The sequence below is a fragment of the Nothobranchius furzeri genome, chromosome 4 (assembly GCF_043380555.1).
Source record: "Nothobranchius furzeri strain GRZ-AD chromosome 4, NfurGRZ-RIMD1, whole genome shotgun sequence".
In the NCBI taxonomy this organism is placed as follows: domain Eukaryota; kingdom Metazoa; phylum Chordata; class Actinopteri; order Cyprinodontiformes; family Nothobranchiidae; genus Nothobranchius; species Nothobranchius furzeri.
Window position 1 is genome coordinate 5,993,341 of NC_091744.1, and position 18,972 is coordinate 6,012,312.

The 18,972-nt window shown below is 41.3% G+C and overlaps 2 protein-coding genes across 2 annotated transcripts; both read right to left on the reverse strand.

Annotated features, from left to right (window-relative positions):
- Positions 1-4,795: 4,795 nt before the first annotated feature.
- LOC107390392 (CMRF35-like molecule 5) lies at positions 4,796-10,608 on the reverse strand. The gene is made up of 6 exons (XM_015967068.3): positions 10,425-10,608; positions 8,137-8,472; positions 7,466-7,618; positions 5,229-5,324; positions 5,112-5,143; positions 4,796-5,034 (listed from the first exon to the last, which is right to left on the reverse strand). Exons 1-6 carry the CDS (start codon positions 10,459-10,461, stop codon positions 4,885-4,887), a joined length of 804 nt encoding a protein of 267 aa, XP_015822554.1. The 5' UTR covers positions 10,462-10,608; the 3' UTR covers positions 4,796-4,884.
- Positions 10,609-15,584: 4,976 nt separating this feature from the next.
- Positions 15,585-18,766, reverse strand: dnajb1b (DnaJ heat shock protein family (Hsp40) member B1b). The gene is made up of 3 exons (XM_015967034.3): positions 18,331-18,766; positions 16,356-16,960; positions 15,585-16,259 (listed from the first exon to the last, which is right to left on the reverse strand). Exons 1-3 carry the CDS (start codon positions 18,539-18,541, stop codon positions 16,026-16,028), a joined length of 1,050 nt encoding a protein of 349 aa, XP_015822520.1. The 5' UTR covers positions 18,542-18,766; the 3' UTR covers positions 15,585-16,025.
- Between the last annotated feature and the right edge of the window lie 206 nt (positions 18,767-18,972).

Consider the following 18,972-nt stretch of genomic DNA (forward strand, 5'->3'; position numbering starts at 1 on the left):
TCTCCCACAGCCACTCATGAAGGCAAAAGATTTCGGCTCTAAGGTCAGTGTCGGGTGCTTTCAGTTCCCAAAATCTGAACCATTTCCTCTTTGATGCAGAAACACCAAGCTAAACTGAAATCTACTATTGAGATTTGAAAGAGGGGGTGGGAAGTAATAAGTGTTAAACTTGATCCCACTTCTTTTCAAGCAGCAGTGACTTTTTTAGTATTTGGTTTTTTAGATTATTGTCTTATGTCGTACATTTTGTATACTTTTTTATTGTGTGCTTGAAATAAATCTTACTTAATAAAAAAATAATTTGATGTGCTTATACACCACCCAGCCTAAAAAAAAGGGTCACACATATTTCGTTAGACCACCTTTAACAAAGATTGCGGCACACATTCACTGTGGCATGGTTTCAGTAAGCTTCTGCAATGTATAAATAAATATATAAAAATGTTTTTTATTAGAATTTAAATAATAATAGATCATACAGTAGTTTTATAGGGTTAGGTATTGTAAATAAAACAGTGACATTACCGTTTAGTATTCAATTTTAATAAATTTCCAGGTTGGTCAGATCATTCTGTCACGTTGCGGGTGTAGGAGATGATGGACCATGTGTGGTAGAGCAGATCAGGAGGTAAAGATGCAGGCTTCAGATAAAGTAAAATGGTTTTAATGGTGGGACGGGAACGAACAGCACAAGACAACGATGACAAACAACCACAATGATCTGACAAAGACTGATACAGGGAGGGAGGTAAATACACAGGGCAAATGAGGAACACATGGGCAGGTGAACAAGGGGCAGGTGAAAACAATAAGGACTAATCAAGGGCAGGAGAGAGACACAGTCAGGGAGGCAGGGGCAGACCGTGACATTGCCGACCCCCGGACTAGGAGATCGGGGTTCAAATACATGGTTGGGTCATTCTAAAGACTTTAAAAAACGGGACCCAAAACCTCCCCACTTGACACTCAGCTTTAAGGGGTTGGATTGAGGGATTAAACCACCAAAGAGTTCCTGAGCGCAGCCACTGCTGCAGCTCATTGCTCCCCACAGGGATGGGTCAAATTTGGACATGTGATTTCACCAGTGTGTGATGATGACTAATGGGACTTTAAAATGACCCTTTTTAGGGTTTATGTAATGTCACTCAGACCCCTACCGCCCTCTGTGGCTAGAATATCGCATATAAACAACTGATTTGTTTTAATTAGTAATGAACTGCTCCTGTTAAAACTAATGAAGGTCTGGGGAGACATTTCAGCTGTTAGATTAAGGCCTAGTCCACACGTAGCCGGGGGTTTTTAAAAACGAATATCCGCCCCTCCAAAAACTTGCATCCACACCACCTCGTTTTAAAAACAAACTCTGTCCACACGTACCCGGATAAATACGTTGTTAAGGACATGCCAGACCTGTAGGCGGCAGTACTTCCCCCGTTCTTAACCTCGTCCTTCGTCTGTGGTCTTCCGCAAGGAGCAGTAATTCCGCTTGCAAAAACAAACAAGCAGAAAGCGCTTGGACAATTGATGGATCGGGTAGTGACAGAGCGCAGCTCTGAGGGCTTCCATGATGCCGGCTAGTGTAAACACAGGTCGCACACGTGATGTCAGCATTTTTTGTCGCGGAAAGTAACGTTGCGGACCTTATAACTCCGGTTTTGTCTGTCCACACGCAGACACCCAAAACGAAGAAAACGCAGATCTTCACTTTGGCCGGAGTTTTTAAAAAGATCCGTTTTCGTGTGAAAAAACTCCGTTTTCGTGTGGATGACAGGCCAAAACGTAGAAAAATATCTACGTTTTGGCAGATCCCCGGCTACATGTGGACAGGGCCTAAGATGTTAAAAAGATGAACGCACAGCGAGGAGATACGTTTTGCTTTTGGTTCTATTAAACGGACACTAGGGGGTGCTAAAAGGAAGCCAAAACTGCCAAGACTGCCTTTAATGTTTGATTAAAAAAATTGGGAGTATTTGAGATGATTTCCCTGTAAAATTGTGTAACTCATTTCTTTAACTACACTAAAATATGAATGTATTGCTGTAATTTAGAGAAATGTTTCAAAAAACCTAGTCCTGTTTAGTTATTTCAAACACAAGCTAATGATAAAATGACCACAAAGCTTATTTTTCCTCCCGTGTCCTGTTTGGCTGTAAAGCTATCAGAATTGATGTCTGAGTCCTGAAGACAAGCCTTACAGTTTTACTCTCACAGGTGGAGCAGAATAGCTTCAGCTATAACGCCACGCCTGATACCAAATATTTTCATTTGTTTTAAATCCCAACGGATACGGAGAAAGAAATGAAAGAGAAAGGGGGGAGAAGAGGGGGGGGGGGTGTATTCACAACAATAAACAATAAAGGATGTGGAAGAATCTGCTTCTAGACCTGCACAAAAATAAGAAAACAAAGGGGGACACACAAAAATGCAACATATCCAAAATATCACTGCACCAATCACATGAGAATATATAACAGTAAAAATTTTTGCTGAAAAGCACACCCGAATAATTCATAGTGCATTTAGTGCCAACCACAGCCTTAGGTTATGTGTCAAAAGTGCCCAACTTGTGAGAGCACCATGTGAGCACCATATGTGATACACTCACTTGTGTATGTAAGGTTTCTCTATAGGAGTGTTCAATATGCATGGCCTGTATTTGTATAGCACCTTCTTAGGGTTCTACAACCCCCCAAGGTGCTTCACAACAAATCACTCATTCACACACATTCACACGCTGGTGGGGATGAGCTACAATGTAACCAACTGCCCTAGGGCGCACTGACAGAGGAAAGGCCTGCCGAGCACTGGCACCACTGGTTCCTCCGACCACCACCAGCAGGCAAGGCAGGTTAAGTGTCTTGCTCAAGGGCACAACAGCAGCATTCTTCTGGTTGGAGTCAGAATCAAACCTGGCACTGGATAAGGCCAACCCCCCTCCTGAGAAGCACGGACCACAAATCTTAATGTAAAATATTTTTACAACCATGACAAATAAACCAATTAATTTTACATTTTTAATGAAAATGTTTAAACCTTTCCAGAAACAAGACACACTATATGAACATTAACTCTAATCTTCCATCTGGACTCTTGAACACAAACTATTTAAACAGATTTCCCAAAACCTGTTATTATAAACAAGTTAAAATTGTATTTCTTTAAAGAGTAGACGAATCTTACTTCACTCACTTTCTGTTAGAAAAGTGCAACAAATGCTGTTGCCTGGCAGACCGAGAGGGCATAGCCGCTAATAAATATATACACACACACACAGGCTCATGACATTGTGACATCATAATGTACCAGCTAACGTCACTATGTACCTCTTAGCCAATAGCGGTGACAGATTTAAATTCAAACGCAGTCCAGAGTTTTTACCTGAAGATGGCGCAACACTGACAGTTTAGGCAGAATATTTAAAATTTAAACTAAGAAGCACTAAAGTGCCAAATTATTGACTACATATGTCTACAGCACAATTAGACACTCATTTATATAGTTTATCAGCAAAAAAAGGTTGATTTGGGGTGACTTGCTCTTTAAATCTTGAAAAAGTCATGTAGAAAATGACTCACAAAGCTTTTGCTGATTTAAAAAATAAGTGGCAACCTGGAGGACGCATGAGTTACTGTGGTTTCATTTTCTTTTGAAACTAAAAAACTAAACATCTTTGGCATATGTGCAAATAGAGTTTTTCTTTCTCTGGGCAGAGGTGGTGTAAGTTAGCCTAGTGAACTAGACCAAATTCTTGCTTTGCAAAGTTTGGCCTAGGAACGCTCCACTGGAACCTCTGCAGCCCCAACAGCATTCTGGCTGGCCAATCACAGCTCTCTGGAGGGGTTTTAAACACATAAAGAGCTGTGATTGGTCCATAATGGTGGGCCAATCATAGTGCTCTATCTGCTTAGTGAACAAATCACAGAGCTTTGTCCGCTTTGTGGGCCAATCAGGGCACTCTATATGACTGGTGGGTGGGATGATGCAACAGAGTGAAACAAGAGTATGTCACATTCATTGTCCAGTGGAATGCAGAGATCATTTGAAAGACAACGGTAGAACCCGCCCCACAACCGAGAGCCGTCAATGGAGCGTGGCCAGACTAAATAATACATTTATTTAGTCTGGCTTGCCAGGCTAGGTGTAAGTGTGAGATAGAGAAATTTGAAAATGTACCTTTAATTTTTTCACACCATCCTACTTGAAAAGCAACACACTAATGAGTTGACCCAGATTGAAGCAAATGTGTGAATAATCTCGTCACATAGAATAAAAAAACTTTTTATTTTACCGTTGTTACATAGGCCTATTTTGATGCCTATTCCTCGAAAAATTGTAAAAATGGCATTTAATGGTAAAAATAATTAAGATAGCCTTGTAGTGCTGGGTTTGCTGATTAATTTGATGGGAATTATTACTATTTCTTCTGTAGTGTGAGGTTTTTTTTTGGCCCTGTTAAGGAACTAACATGGGCTTAAGATTTTTGTTAATCTGCTGAATTTCGTATATTTTCCTCTCAAATCAGTAAAAATACCTCTGAAATCAGTAAAAATATCCCTCAAATCAGTAAAAGTATCTAAATTTAGTTCATTTTACAGTTTAAACATGAGCTGCATCATTGTTTGTTACATTTCTGTAAAAAAAAAATTGAAACATGAATTGGCGGGACTTGTGTTTGGTGTCCTCTGCAGGTTTTTGGCAACATTACAAGAAACCAGTCAGAACTTCTCTGTCTCTCAATTCACGGTAAATAAAAAGGAACTGATTTAAACACATTATGAAACTGTTGTCACAGAAATTATATTCACATAGCTCTTTATTTGACTGAAAGCACAGAAGAGATGCTGTCATTGTAAGAAGCAGTTTGAAAAACAGATGACTCCATCCTCAGTGGACGGTTTTGGGATCCAGTCCTTCATAGATGACGGCGTACTGTAAGTTATCATCGATGCTGGACTCTGGATGATCCTCTAGTTCCAAAGACTGAAGACTCATTACAACTTGAGTGGAAGCTATGTTTTCATCGCAGCTATCTTCCTGTGAATGATTAGGATCGCCATGATTTAATTTTAAAAATCTGTTATAAAGGAGTTATGAGGAATACAGAAACTTACCTCAGCCCTGGCTACTGATGGTCTGTCCTGACCTGAAACAAATCAGACAATGAATTTAAAGGAGTCAAAGTTGTTTTTTGGAGTTTAAGTTGTGTGATGTCTCTGTGCTCGTGTCACCTGCATGATTTCTCCAGTGTCTGTAGAATATTAGAGGGATGATGGCACAAACCAGAACAGCCAGACATCCAGAGACCATTATAACCACTGCAGTGTCTGTAAACAAGCATAAACTGCTCATTAAAAAAACTACAGATAATGAAACATTTACCTTATTTGAAGGTGCATGAAGTAAGAATGACACCCTGTGGTAAAATGTCAGTACTGCAGTCCATGTCCCACTAGTTCTCACACACGCTGGTGTGAGAAATTTTGTTCTCCGCCACTGGCCCATTCCCTGGGAAGTGATGAGACAGACACGGCCGCACTCAGGAGATATTTGGTGGTTTAACCCCCCAATCGAACCCCTTAATGCTGAGTGTCAAGCGGGCAATGGCTGGCCACCCAGCAAAAGCCATTGTTAATAAATCATATTAATGTTCGCTCAAACCATAAATTGATCTTAATTATTCAAGACATAATTGTGAAACTAATTTAAAAAAACACAATTAATGAGCAAATAAATAATCAGAATTTTAATAAACTTATATGTTTCTGCTGCTCACCATTTAAAAATAGTTTTTATCTCCATAGTTTTTGTGAACACAGCAACAGGTGAATTAAACTAAACAAAATACATTTTGAAATAACATTTTAAATGACTGGAATTTATTTTTCAGAAATGTTTGTGTTTGTAAAATTTAATTTAAATGTTTTGGATACGTACTGTTTATATTTTATTGTTTTAATAAAAACGACTAAAGAAGCAATGCAATACATCGCCACAGGCTAAACTCTCCCAGAGTTACCACAAGGACCAATTTGGTGCGCCACCCCAAAAATTTCTTTGGCCCAGTCTGGCCACCCCTATCGACATTTCCTGGAGGCGCCCCTGCAAGTGGGGAGGCATTGGGTCTCATTTATGGAGTCTTTGGTGTGACCCGACCGTGGATTAGAACCCACGATCTCCCAGTCTCAGGGTGGATACTCATACCACTAGTCCGCTGCGAAGAAGAGTCATACATAGTAAGTTCATAACCACATAAATACATCTCATTGTAATATTGAGTTCCTGGTCATTGAAATAGTTTGAGATATTTTTAGATAGTCTATTTGTTGTTAATTCACCGTTAGCATAGTTGGTTCAACGTTAGCCTCTAGGCTTCTTTACCTGAAATTACTGTTGAACACCTTTGCCACAATGCTGATGCCTTTAGCCAGCCAGTGCTGAATTACTAATGCCGTTGCAGACTTGGCAACCTCACAAGCTCACATTTCGTAAACAAAAGACTACGTCCCTCTTTGCTCTTTTTAAAAGGAGAAAATCTGACACACACACAGAGTTAGCTTAGAAGGAAATCACATGGGCATGAAGCCATCTGCAATGGGTAAGACAGTAATGATAACTTTTCCACAAAAACACAAAAAAATGACTCCTGCATGTATTTGTGGTTCCTCTGCTTACAAAGATCTGCAGAAGCCTGTTGATCATCTTTTGGTATAAACCAAGAGTGCAGAAGCAGGAAAATGTCTAAAAACTGTGATTCCGGAAGACAGACGTGTGCAACAGGCAGCTGGACACACAAGGTCTAACAAAGGAAACAGACAGGGATGATTACAATAAAAGCATGGGTTTTGTATTTTATTTTGTAGAAAATTAAACAACAGTCATGTAATCCATTGTCACAAATTCACATCAAACCACTTTTGAACAAGATTTACCAAAAAAAAAGAAAAAGGAACTTTTTAATATAAAAACTATTTTTATTATTATTGCTGAGCAGAATGTACAACATGTAAACATGCAAGATGGTGGCCATCAAAGACTCGGAAACAGACACAGCTTATTTAAATTTGCTGTTTAAACTAATCGGGACCATGATGTTAAACAAATGTACATATTTAAAATTTAGTTTATTGGACTGAATTTAGATCTTTGTTAACGTTCTAAGTTTCCAGTTTCCGGCTGTTTGCATATTCTGATTGCATTGCAAAAATTAAAAACAAGCTTAGAATATCTATTTTTTGTATTTGTTGGGATTAAATTCAAATTTTGAGAATAAAATAAATATTTTTATACACATTAGAAACTGGGATTTGAGCAAATCCACCTCCTCATATTTTAAGGTCATTTAACGATGTTCTGGACCAAGAGCTGACAAATTTCCAAATCCATCTAAATGTTCAGAAAACAACGTCTTTATAAAAAATAGATAATTAAGTTTTTTCTAATATGCTGAGTTGTATTTGTTAAATACCTGTGAGGTCATTTGCTTTCTGTTGACTCTTCCTCTCCGATGAGAACAGCGTGGGGGTTCCTGGTGAAGCTTCTGTGCTTTGGGCACGAGTTACCTCATCCATCTTCGTGTTGGTTTGAGGGGATGGAGGAGGTCGAGTAGGAACAGTGGAAGCTTTGAGAGAACAAGAAGTATGACCAGTCAGATATAATATATGCTTGTAAACAAACAAGCTCATGTGACATCTGTGGATGTAAGTAAATGAAGAAAGCACAAATGGTAAATGGTAAATGGCCTGTATTTGATATAGCGCCTTCTAGAGTACTGGAACCCCTCAAGGCGCTTTGCAACACAATCAGTCATTCACCCATTCACACACACATTCACACACTGGTGGGGATGAGCTACAATGTAGCCACAGCTGCCCTGGGGCACACTAACAGAGTCGAGGCTGCCGAGCACTGGCGCCACCGGTCTTGCCCAAGGACACAATGACAGCGACAGACTGAGTGGGGCTCGAACCTGCAACCTTCCGATTGCGGGGCGAGCACTTAACTCCTGTGCCACCATCGCCCACAAGATGTAGCCTACGGTGCACACGCCAAATAACGACCCGATTATTTAAGGCCTTCATAGACGATTTATGTCTTCTATTAACGTGCAGATTTACAAGAAAACAACAAAACGTTTACCATCAACAACATTCAGAATGACCTCCTGGTGCGATGAGTCAAATTGTATTCCACAGCGATACCTCCCAGCATCCGCCCGCCTCAGCCTCCTTATGGTCACTGTGAAAACTCCACCTGCTTCGTCTGACTCCATCCCGTATCTTCCTCTCTGAGTCACAGCAGATCTCACCTCAGTCTGGATGAGAGGGTTTTCACCCGAGCAGAGGCCTTTGCAGAAGTACAAGCTGGTGTTTTCTGACCTGTTTTCTGTGTTCCAGTAACTAGAACAAGGGATGGAGACGTCTCCACCAACATGGCCGCTCATCTCCAGGATGTCTGAGGCCTCCACGCACACAGCTGAAGGATAAAACCAAACGTTTGGATGAAACTGAGCTCCCACTCTGCAGTACGCTGCACATTTGGGGTTTTTATTTGTCTCCACATAGATTCTCATTCATTGAGATTTTGTGTTTTACATGAAAAATGAGATGAGTGTTTTAAGAAGCAACAAACAGTTTGAATGAATAAAGTTCAGGGAATAAGAAGTGTATTTATTTCATTTATTGACCAGGCCCAAATCTGTATTTGTTGCAGTTAAATTTTTGCATTTATAAAACAATTATATTATTAATCTATATTTGCTTTGTAGAATATTTTAATTAATGCATTTAATATTTTAAATAGTCTCATCATACCATGAAATAAAAATGTAGTTTCTTCCTCAGTTTCATTCTTTACATTTAACTTTTGTTTTATTTTATTATCTTTTTATTTTTAAAGTCTGGTGATAAAATAAAAGATAACATCTGAATCAGAGATGCTTGCTTCCACACACCCTTTTTCCTCCTCTGACTCTGCTGTGATAGCTCATTCTTATCCAGGCTGCAGGAGCACCAGGTCTAGTGAAGACGTCCAGCCTTTTCCTCGCTTCAACAGCTCCTCCTCCGGGACCCTGAGACATTCCCAACCAAGTGATACAATCCCACCAGTGTGTCCTGGGTCAGCCCAGGGTTGTCCTTTTAGTAGGACATCCAAAACTTCTCCCTGGTCCATAGAGCATCCTGACCACATGCCTGAATCACCTCAACTGGATGTCTAAGCTCCCCTCCCTGCCTGTGCTTCTGACCACATCAGGACTGGAAGATAGAGCGACCATTTTCCAGAACATCTGTGTCGAGATCATTGACCTCTGCCAGATGATCTCTTCCTTTCTCCTCACTTCTGAGCAAGACCCAAAGATAATTAAACTACGGAGGTATGATTTCTGAAATTCCCTCATCCTCCACATTTTTCATCTCTGTTCACCCATCTGCCGTTATGTCTCCCTTCTCATTCTAGGTGCCATCTAGGAGGTTTTCAGTCAGCTCAGGTAATCCAGCATCAACACGAGTCTCCAATCCCTCAACCTTCAGCAGCAGGTTTCTGCAGAGGAGCCCATCAGAAACTTCAGATTTATCCTTCTGATCCTCTTGATCAATGAAACTTGCACTAGGTGTGGCTAATAGGTGCTAAATCATGTGCACTCTGACAGTTTATGTTAGACGCTCAGTCTTAAACACCAAACTCGGATCAATTAACTCTGGTGTCCAGGGAGCGATGGGATTCATGTCAAGCTGCTTGCAGCATCCTGATGGTGCATGCATACAGTGGCTTTAACAGTCTGTATTGGATGAAAGCAAATCTGGATCTTTATTTAATCCGTTTATCTGTAAACTTTTGACAAAAGGCCAAAAGCAGTTTTCTCCTGATGAGTCACAAATAAACCAATTTTGCACGAAAATGTCGAAAAGAACTGCACTACATCATCAGGATCTTCTGGGCTAAATAATGCATTATGTAAACAATCACAAAAGTCTCCTTGATTGATGAAGTTACCAAGAAAAGAGAAACAACCTTTTTTTCGGCACAAACTATTAATTTATCTTTAAGATTTACAGCAAACAGAAACTCTGCTTCTGTTTAACTCGTTCATCTTTTGGTTAATCGTTTACTTTGGTCTGAAACAACTTTGAACAGTTATTTTCAGAACGTACCTGCTTTATTGTGAAACTTTTCATAAAAAAACTATATCTCATATCTTATTAGAGATTATGTTATTGAGGAGATCTGTAATAATCTGCGTCAAAATGAGAGAGGATCAGTGCAACTTTGCAGATAGATTAGCAGATTTCAACTCTAAAACGAATAGTTATTGCTGCACATAGATGCAATAGTCTGAATTACTTAAAAAGAGTTTGGAGAATTCCATTTTTACGAAGGTCTGCCGCTAATCAAATTTGATTTCTGTAATCTAAACCCAAAAAACTCACCTGAGAAGCAACAAAAAGTGACAACAAAAGACTTCATTCTGTGATCCCGTCAGAAAGAAAAGATTAAAACAGAAAAATGTTGCTTCTAATGATTTTTCTGCTTCAAAGTCATAAATTATGAGTCTTCCAAAGCTTCAAAAAATAAAAATAAAAAAGAGCTGCGGTGCATCTTCTGTTAGTCTGTACATGAAGTGGTCATGATTTGGATGTCCATCTTTAGCTAATATTTATCCCAAATGTTAAACCTGCATCGTGAGCCAGCTCTTTCCCTGGGATTGCAAGGACCAGCTCATGACTGAGGCCATCCATAATGTCTTCAGTGTTTGTCTCCGACTCCCCCAGCTATCTGTGTGCCTCCCAAAAATCACCAACACATTAGGCTGCAGGGCATCACGCTCAAAGAGCGGTTTGTCTGCAGACTGTGTCACGGGTATCTGAGGGCAACCTGAGGACTGTTTGTTACTGCATGATGGCACAGCTCTGCCTCAAATAAAGACCTAAAATCGAATTTGTTTTTGTCACAATCTGCTACAGGTCTGAGAGAAAACGACTGATTTGAAGTGAGCCGACTCACTCAGAGAAGTCATCTCCCGAAGCATCCTTTATCTAATGCACTGACATCCAAAACTAACACAAGCTTCAGCTTTTATTCACTGGTATTTAAAGGTGTGGGAAACTCATTTCATAAAAACATCTGCTGTGGTCTCTGTTAGGAACGAATGCCTTGCAAGCAGTACTCGGGTTAAAAAGAGCCCAGAAACACCTGGATCAGCATGGCAGGATTTGGAATCTTATAGGGAGCCTAATCTCCTCCCTTTCCGGTTGGCCCATGGGTCCCCGGAAAACAAAAAAAATTAATGCAAGTCAACGGGGCTAAAAACGCTCTTTTCTAATCCACTTTGCCTCATGCCCTGGATCGCACATATGTTGTACTGCAATTTAAATGAAAACTAATGATGGGTGTTTCGACCACGTCAGTACTGTACATTGAGATTTATCAGCTTGTAAAAGTTTGTAATTAGACTACATCGGCATGTTGCATATGTAACGTCACCACATAATCTCCTCTCCCCTAGCATAATACTTACCAAATGACCAGATTCATGGTGGTTCTTTCCTCCTGAGGGAAGGATTTTGAAACCTGGTGCTGATGTCTCTGTGATCACAAATTACAGGCCTATCTCTACCCTGCCTTTTACATCAAAACTGCTTGAGAAAGTCGTTTATCAGCAGCTGGTCTCACATTTAGCTGACTCTGATCTGTTTGAGGTTTTCCAATCAGAGTTCAGGTCTGGCCATAGCACAGAGTCAGCTCTACTGAGGGTCCTAAATGATATCTATCTATCGCTAGATCAGGGTACATCTGTGGTGCTTCTGTTGTTAGACCTGACAGCAGCCTTCGACACAGTTGACCACGCGATTCTACTCGATCGCTTGGAACGATGGGTTGGGATCAAAGGGTCTACTCTGGACTGGTTTAGATCGTATCTCCACAACAGGACATTCTGCGCTAAACTGGGTGATGTTTTTTCATCTTGGGAGGGGCTCCGCTGGGGGGTCCCGCAGGGATCGATTCTTGGTCCTCTTTTGTTTGCCATTCATCTGCTACCTCTGGGGTCAATCTTTCGTAAACATGGCCTATCATTCCATCTCTATGCTGACGATTGCCAGATTTACTCTCCATTGTGTCAGGAGAAAGGTCACTCTATCCAGTCCTTTGTGTCCTGTCTTAACGTCTTGGCTAATGGCCAACGTTCTACATCTGAATGAGGGAAAGACAGAGCTCATTGTTTTTCACCCCAACAGCAGGAATGTGGATTGTTATGTTGATCTTGGCCCTCTTTCTTCCTACTCAAAACCAGTTGTAACCAGTTTGGGGGTGAAACTTGATGCTGGACTTAAATTTGATGCTCACATCAATTCTGTGATCTGGTCCAGTTTCTTTCACCTGAGACGCCTTGCAAAAATCAGGCATTTGCTGTCGAGAGCCCACCTGGAGCGGGTACTGCATGCTTTTGTGGAAACGGGACCACATCAGTCCAGTTCTGGCCTCCCTGCACTGGCTTACGGCTTGCTATCGCTCACAATTCAAAATCCTCGTCTTTGTTTTTAATTTCTTCCAGGGTGGTGGTCCCCCCTATCTGGCCACACTCCTGAACAGACATTCCCCATCACGCGCTCCTCTGACCAAGGCCTGCTCGCTGTCCCTCGGTCTAGGTGTCGTACTCGCGGGGACCGGGCTTTCTCAGTCCTAGCACCAACACTCTGGAACCAGTTGCCACCCTCAGTTAGGCTGTCCCCATCTCTGCCAGTCTTCAAGATTCGCCTAAAAACCCACCTCTTCCACTTGGCGTTTCCTGAACATGTTTGATTTTGTCCCTCTTTTATGTTGAATTTATCACACAGTTTTCACTGGTTTACTCTATCCATTGTTTTACACATTTGTCCTGTACCAGAATGTTTCACCTATTTTGTCATTTGTATTTTGTGATTTGAATTGCTTTATTTTTGATTTATTCAATATATTTACCTTCAACTGAACCATGTTCAGCGTTTTGGGCTTCCTGACAGGGTTGCGGAAGGCGCTTTATAAATAAAGCTTTGATTGATTGATTGAAGTTTGCTGCATTTACAGCCATTTTCCCTCTGTTTTTCTCCGTGTCTGGTTTGATGTTACTTTCGTGAAGCGCAGTAGTTCTGGACTTATTTTCACACAAAACCTAAAATAGCGTTTCCCCCTCATTCGAAAGGGCTTTCTTGGTATCAAAAAACTTCTTTAAAATTCACGGACATCATGTGAAATCCATGGAACATAACAAGCGGAATTAGAAAATAGTGTTTTTAGCCCCATTGACTTGCATTCATTTTTTATTCGTCCGGGGACCCATGGTGCGGAAGTCGATGGGCGTGACTTAGGCTCCCTATATCCTGATATTTGAACATCTTGCCTCGGATCAGATAACAGCTATGCAAATCTAACACTGACTTGTAACGTGGCTGTTTTATCTCCACAAATAACACAAGCCTGGAGTTCTTCTGTGTGGTGGAATTGCTAATGCTAGTTAGCTTCCACTAGTCAGGAAGTTGTCTGCTGATTCCTGGATGCTAAAACAACAACAGCCATCCCCGTCGTGAGTCAAGACGGATGAGTCCATGAATGTTAAGTGACAGTGTGATGTAGATCTGTGAGACTTTTCGATCCTTGAGTTCACCGTCTGTTTTCTATCAGAAGGTAATGCAGGAGACAGGTGTAGGAGACTATTTTCATGTTCAGTCTGCATGACAAACTCAGTGACCGATTATAATCATAACCATTAGAAAACAGCTTTTCAGAGTTGCACACGTTTAAATGTCTTGAAGATAGAAAAATACGTTTTCAAGTGAGACAAAGTATGGGAAGTGTTCAGCCCTGCAAAGCAGGCACCCTTACTAGAGCTGCAGTCATCTTCTAGTTGCACATGATGGCGGGTTGCTGACACCTTCCACCCACAAACTAACAGCTTTATCACTCCCAAAAATCTAACTTCCTGTAAGTATTTAAATAAAAATGTGGCTCATGTTGGTCTAAAGCCTTTAAACCTGCAGAACCCTGGGCTGCATCTCACGCTCCCAGGAATATTGTGAACACATGAAAATAATGCTGCAGTTCTGACCTCTTGACATGAGATGGCTTTTATGTGCATCAAAAACAGGAGATGGCCTGCTTCAGTCATTTTGAAAGTCTAGAAGTCACTTGTCTAAGGTAGACTGGTTTGTAAGATACAATTAGAGGGCATGTTACATAGGCGGATTGGTGCTGCACCTGAGGTCATGCAGACGTTGTACCGGTCTGTCGTGGTGAAGAGAGAACTGAGCCAGAAGGCGAAGCTCTCGATTTACCGGTCAATCTATGTTCCTACCCTCACCTATGGTAAGGAGCTTTTGGGTAGCGACCAAAAGAACGAGATCGCAGATACACGCGGATGAAATGAGTTTTCTCTACAGGGTGGCTGGGCTCTCCTTTGGAGATAGGGTGAGAAGCTTGGTCACCCGGGAGGGGCTCAGAGTAGATACGCTGCTCCTCCACATAGAGGAGCCAGCTGAGGTGGCTCAGGCATCTGGTTAGGATGCCCCCTGAACGCCTTCCTGGTGAGATTTTCTGTGCACGTCCAACTGGGATGAGACCCAAAGGAAAACCCGGGACACGCTGGTGGGACTGTCTCTTTGTTGGCCAGGGAATGGCTTGAGATTTCCCGGAGGTGCTGGCCCGAGTGGCTGGTGAGAGGGAAGTCTGGGCCTCCCTGCTTTTTACGCTGCTGCCCCCTGGGCTCCAGATAAGCAAACAAAAACGGATTACTCTTATACAGGTAAAACTTAAAAAATAACAATGTGGAGCAAAGGTCAATATCATAACAAAGGCTTAAAATATCTGGCTTTGCATGTAGTCTCTCATATTAGTTTGACCTTTTCAGTTGAATTCCTAACAAAACAAGAACTTTATAATCATATTCAAATTTTTGAGATGGTTTACTGAAGACTTGCTTGCAAAGACACATATTTTAAATGTTTAACACTAAAGCCTGAGTCATGCTTCTGCGTCAGCCCCACACAGATTGACGGAAGCGTTTTGCGGTCATACTTCCCCGTTTGCTGAAGGGGTGTTGCAAAGCAATTCTCCGCCAGGACAACAGAGACAACGCTGTACAGCGACGTCTTACGATTTCCTTCTAAATCACTTCCGCAGTCTGAAAAATGGCAAGCAACATGAGAAAGAGAAGTTTGATAGAGTTGGGACGGTGTGATCTAGACGAAGACATGCTTATCTAGCTGAAATACCAGCAAGAGAAAAAAAGGAGACACCATACGACTTCGGCACTGCTGACAAATTTAAAGGAAATGGCGTCATGACGGAAGTGAGCTCAGGTTTCTGGACCGACCAATCACAAGCACACGTTCTCCGTCTCGTTCGACGGATGTTAAGAAAAGTGGTCTACGTCTCTCCGCACTGACGCAGAAGCACGACTCAGGCTTAATACCTGCCGATTATTCCAGTTATCCTACAGCTGAGGTATTACGTCATTGAAAGTGATCAGAGTGAAACTTTCTGAAGAGCCCAAGTAACAAATAACAAATGTATCTTCTGCAGACAGTATTAAAGAAAAAAATCACTAGTGCACTGTCCCATTTTCACTTTTTATTTTTCCCAAACAAAACACTCAACATCAACAATTTCTCATACACACAAAACTCCTCTTTCCACAATTCATCCAAACTCTGTAAACAATCCACTGCAGGAGTCTTATTTTTACAGGTCTTACCAAAAATGAGTATGAGTTCTCTTAAGAACATCTTAGGAAATTGTGGCAAATGTACATTTTGTACAATAGTGTTCATGAAAATATAATTCTGCTCAGTAAACCAAAGCCAAACGGCATTTAGTCATATTCGTACAACTTATGGATTAATTGTGAAAAGGTCCCATTTACTTTGAGAACCACATGTACAAAAGGACAAGCTGAACCAGAAGTTTTGCCTGTATCATTAGTGACTTTATTTTTATAAAAGTTCTTGTGATGAGTAACGTATAAAAAAGTTGGCAGCATTTAGGGAGTGCAGTCTTCCTTAGGACCGTGGAAGAACCTGGGCGATGGTGTTCCGAGCGCTCTCACTGAGACGTTCTGGGAATTTCACCTCATACACTATGATCAGGTCGCCACGGCGGTTGGGTCTTTTGGGATAAGGCAGCCCCTCCCCGCTGATCCGTCGCTTCATTCCTGGTTGCACGACATCAGTTGTGGACACAGGCAACAATCTGCCATCTAATGTGGGTGCTTGTATTGTACAACCACATAAGGCCTAATGGGAGAAACAAATAGAAATTTGATTTAATGACATTTAAATGAAATGCAAAAATAAATCTGCTCTATTTCGTTAAATGTAACCTAGACTTACATCTCTAAGAGAGATCTTGGCAGTGTAGATGATATCTGAGCCGTCCCTTTTGAATACTGGATGTGGCTTGTCCTTCAACACAAACACGATGTCTGCTGGAATGTTTCTTGGAGTTTCATCACCCTCTCTGGGAAATGTGATTTTGGTGCCCTCCTTCCACCCTTTCTTTATTTGCACTTCAAGAATTTTCTCCTCTGGCCGCGTCGTCCGTCCATCAGAGTTCAACCTTTTGCGAGATATTTTCATTTTCTTTGTGCATCCCATCAGCACCTCGTCCAGCGCCACTCTGAGATCATGAACCACTGGTGGGTCTTGATGTTTCTTCACAACACTTGTGGGACCACCCATTCCTCCCATACCCGGGTTGAAGGAACGTGAGAAGCCACCCATTCCACCGCCGCCAGTGCCACCCATCCCAAATCGAGAGAACGGGTCGTCAGTGTCCATGTTCTCCACGCCTCCGTTGCGAGCACCAAAAAACTCCTCAAAAGGGTTGCGTCCACCAAAAAACTCACTAAAGATGACATGGGGGTCACCCTGGAAGGTGTAGCTGAAGTTTCCAGGACCACTACTGCTACCTGTGGATCCTCCTCCTCCTTTCAAACCTAAAAAAGGGGGAAATTAAGCTATTTAATAATTTAATTAATGCAACAGTTCACATGCATGTTCTCATTTTAACCACATACATAATATCACAGCCTTGTATGTGTTTGAAGCCAGTTTCGTAAGGGTTTTTGATCTTACTGGAAGCATTCAGGTTTTTGTAACCATCAAGTTAAAACAACTCTGAGTCAAATTATTTTGTCACCATGGTTACATTAGACACTTGGAAATACCTTTTCTACCTTTTTTAATCCTCTCACGTACTATTAAAAGCACCATATTTCAATAACTACACTAATAAGTTTAAAGAGCAAGTCACCCCCTACTAGAGTATTACTCCACTCCCACTTCCTGTTTGAGAAATGCAACAAATGATGCTGCCTAGCAGACCGAGAGGGCGGAGCCGCTGACTAATACACACGCAGGCTCACAATGACATTGTGACATCATATCGTACCAGCTAAGTTCTAACCTCTTACCCAATAGCAATGGCAGATTTAAATTCAACAGCAGTGCAGAGTTTTTACTGACAACTGCACAATACTGTTTGGGCCAGAACATTAAATTTTTAACTAAAATGCACTAGAGTGCTAAACTATCGACTATGCGTGTCTGTAGCACGATTGGACACGCATTTACATGGTTAATCAGAAAGAAAAAATTGATTTGGGGGTGTGACTTGCATTTTAAATATTTGAGAAGGAGTCACCGCTCATCTAGGAAAAGGTGCTGGAAAAAGGATGTATCAATCAATCAATCAAGCTCAAAAGTTTTAGCAATGCCCGGAGAAAATATGCAAACTTTGAAGATATTCAATTAATAATCTGCAATGTTGGAGTTTATTGGTGAAGCTTTCGGACACAATTCCTGATGAAGGTCTCTGACCGAAAGCTTGACCAATAAACTCCTACATCGCAGATTGGTGTACGGATCCTCTTTTTGTTTATTCTAAATAAAATCCTTTAAAATAATGTAAACTTGTTCAGTCCTTGGAGGTTAGAACACTGCTTAAAGATTTATGCTGCAAAATGAACATCCATCAGTGGCCTCATTTCAACCCGAAAGCTAATTCCCCCCCCCCCCCCCCCCCCCCCCAAAAAAAAAAGACTTACTAAACTCATTGGGTCACTTACTTTTAGCCTTTACTTGTAATTTATTGTAAGAGGGACGTTTAGTTTGCCTGCCTTAGTTTTTTCTATACTTTTTAAGGAATTTAGTTGGTTTTGTTGGCCTTTAACTGTTGAAGGACGGCCGCCATGACACTGAAGTTGTCTGTTTTGTCCCCTGCCTTCGCTTTCTCGCTTTCGCGTAAAGATCAAAACATTTGACCTCCCCATAAATAACTTCACTACATAAAATATGAAAAGCTTACCTTCTTCGCCAAATCGATCGTATACATCCTTTTTCTTTGGGTCGCTCAAGACATCGTAAGCCTCTGCGATTTCTTTAAATTTGTCCTCGGCTCCTGGTGACTTGTTTTTGTCGGGATGGTATTTTAGAGCCTGTTTTCGATAAGCCTTTTTGATGTCGTCCTCCGACGCTCCTTTCTTAATTCCCAGAATATCGTAGTAGTCCTTCCCCATTTTGACCGTCCAGCGGCCTGTGAAGCATAAACGTTAAAGATATTTAAAGGCTTGCGCCGAAATTCTATTTCTCTAATTCCAGTCGATGTCCTTCTCTTCTCAGCCCAGCACGCGCGCCGACGTTTTGGTTATAAACAGCGTGGAAAGTTCCAGACGTTTCCATTCTGAGCCTGAACAATCCTGACGATGACGTCGCATCTAAACCACGCCCTGTAGGATTTGCGTGCTAAGTTCAAAACTATGGGTTTGTTTTCGTGCTCTTTACGATGATTCACTCGACTAATAATCTATTTCTCTTAAATAACAAGCAGAAGAAATGCGTTTTGTAAATTTAAATCACATTGAATCAACCTATATAACTGATTGTACTGCAGTACGCACGACACTATAGCAACAAAATGTGCTGCAAGATATAAAAGATCCTTGCGAGC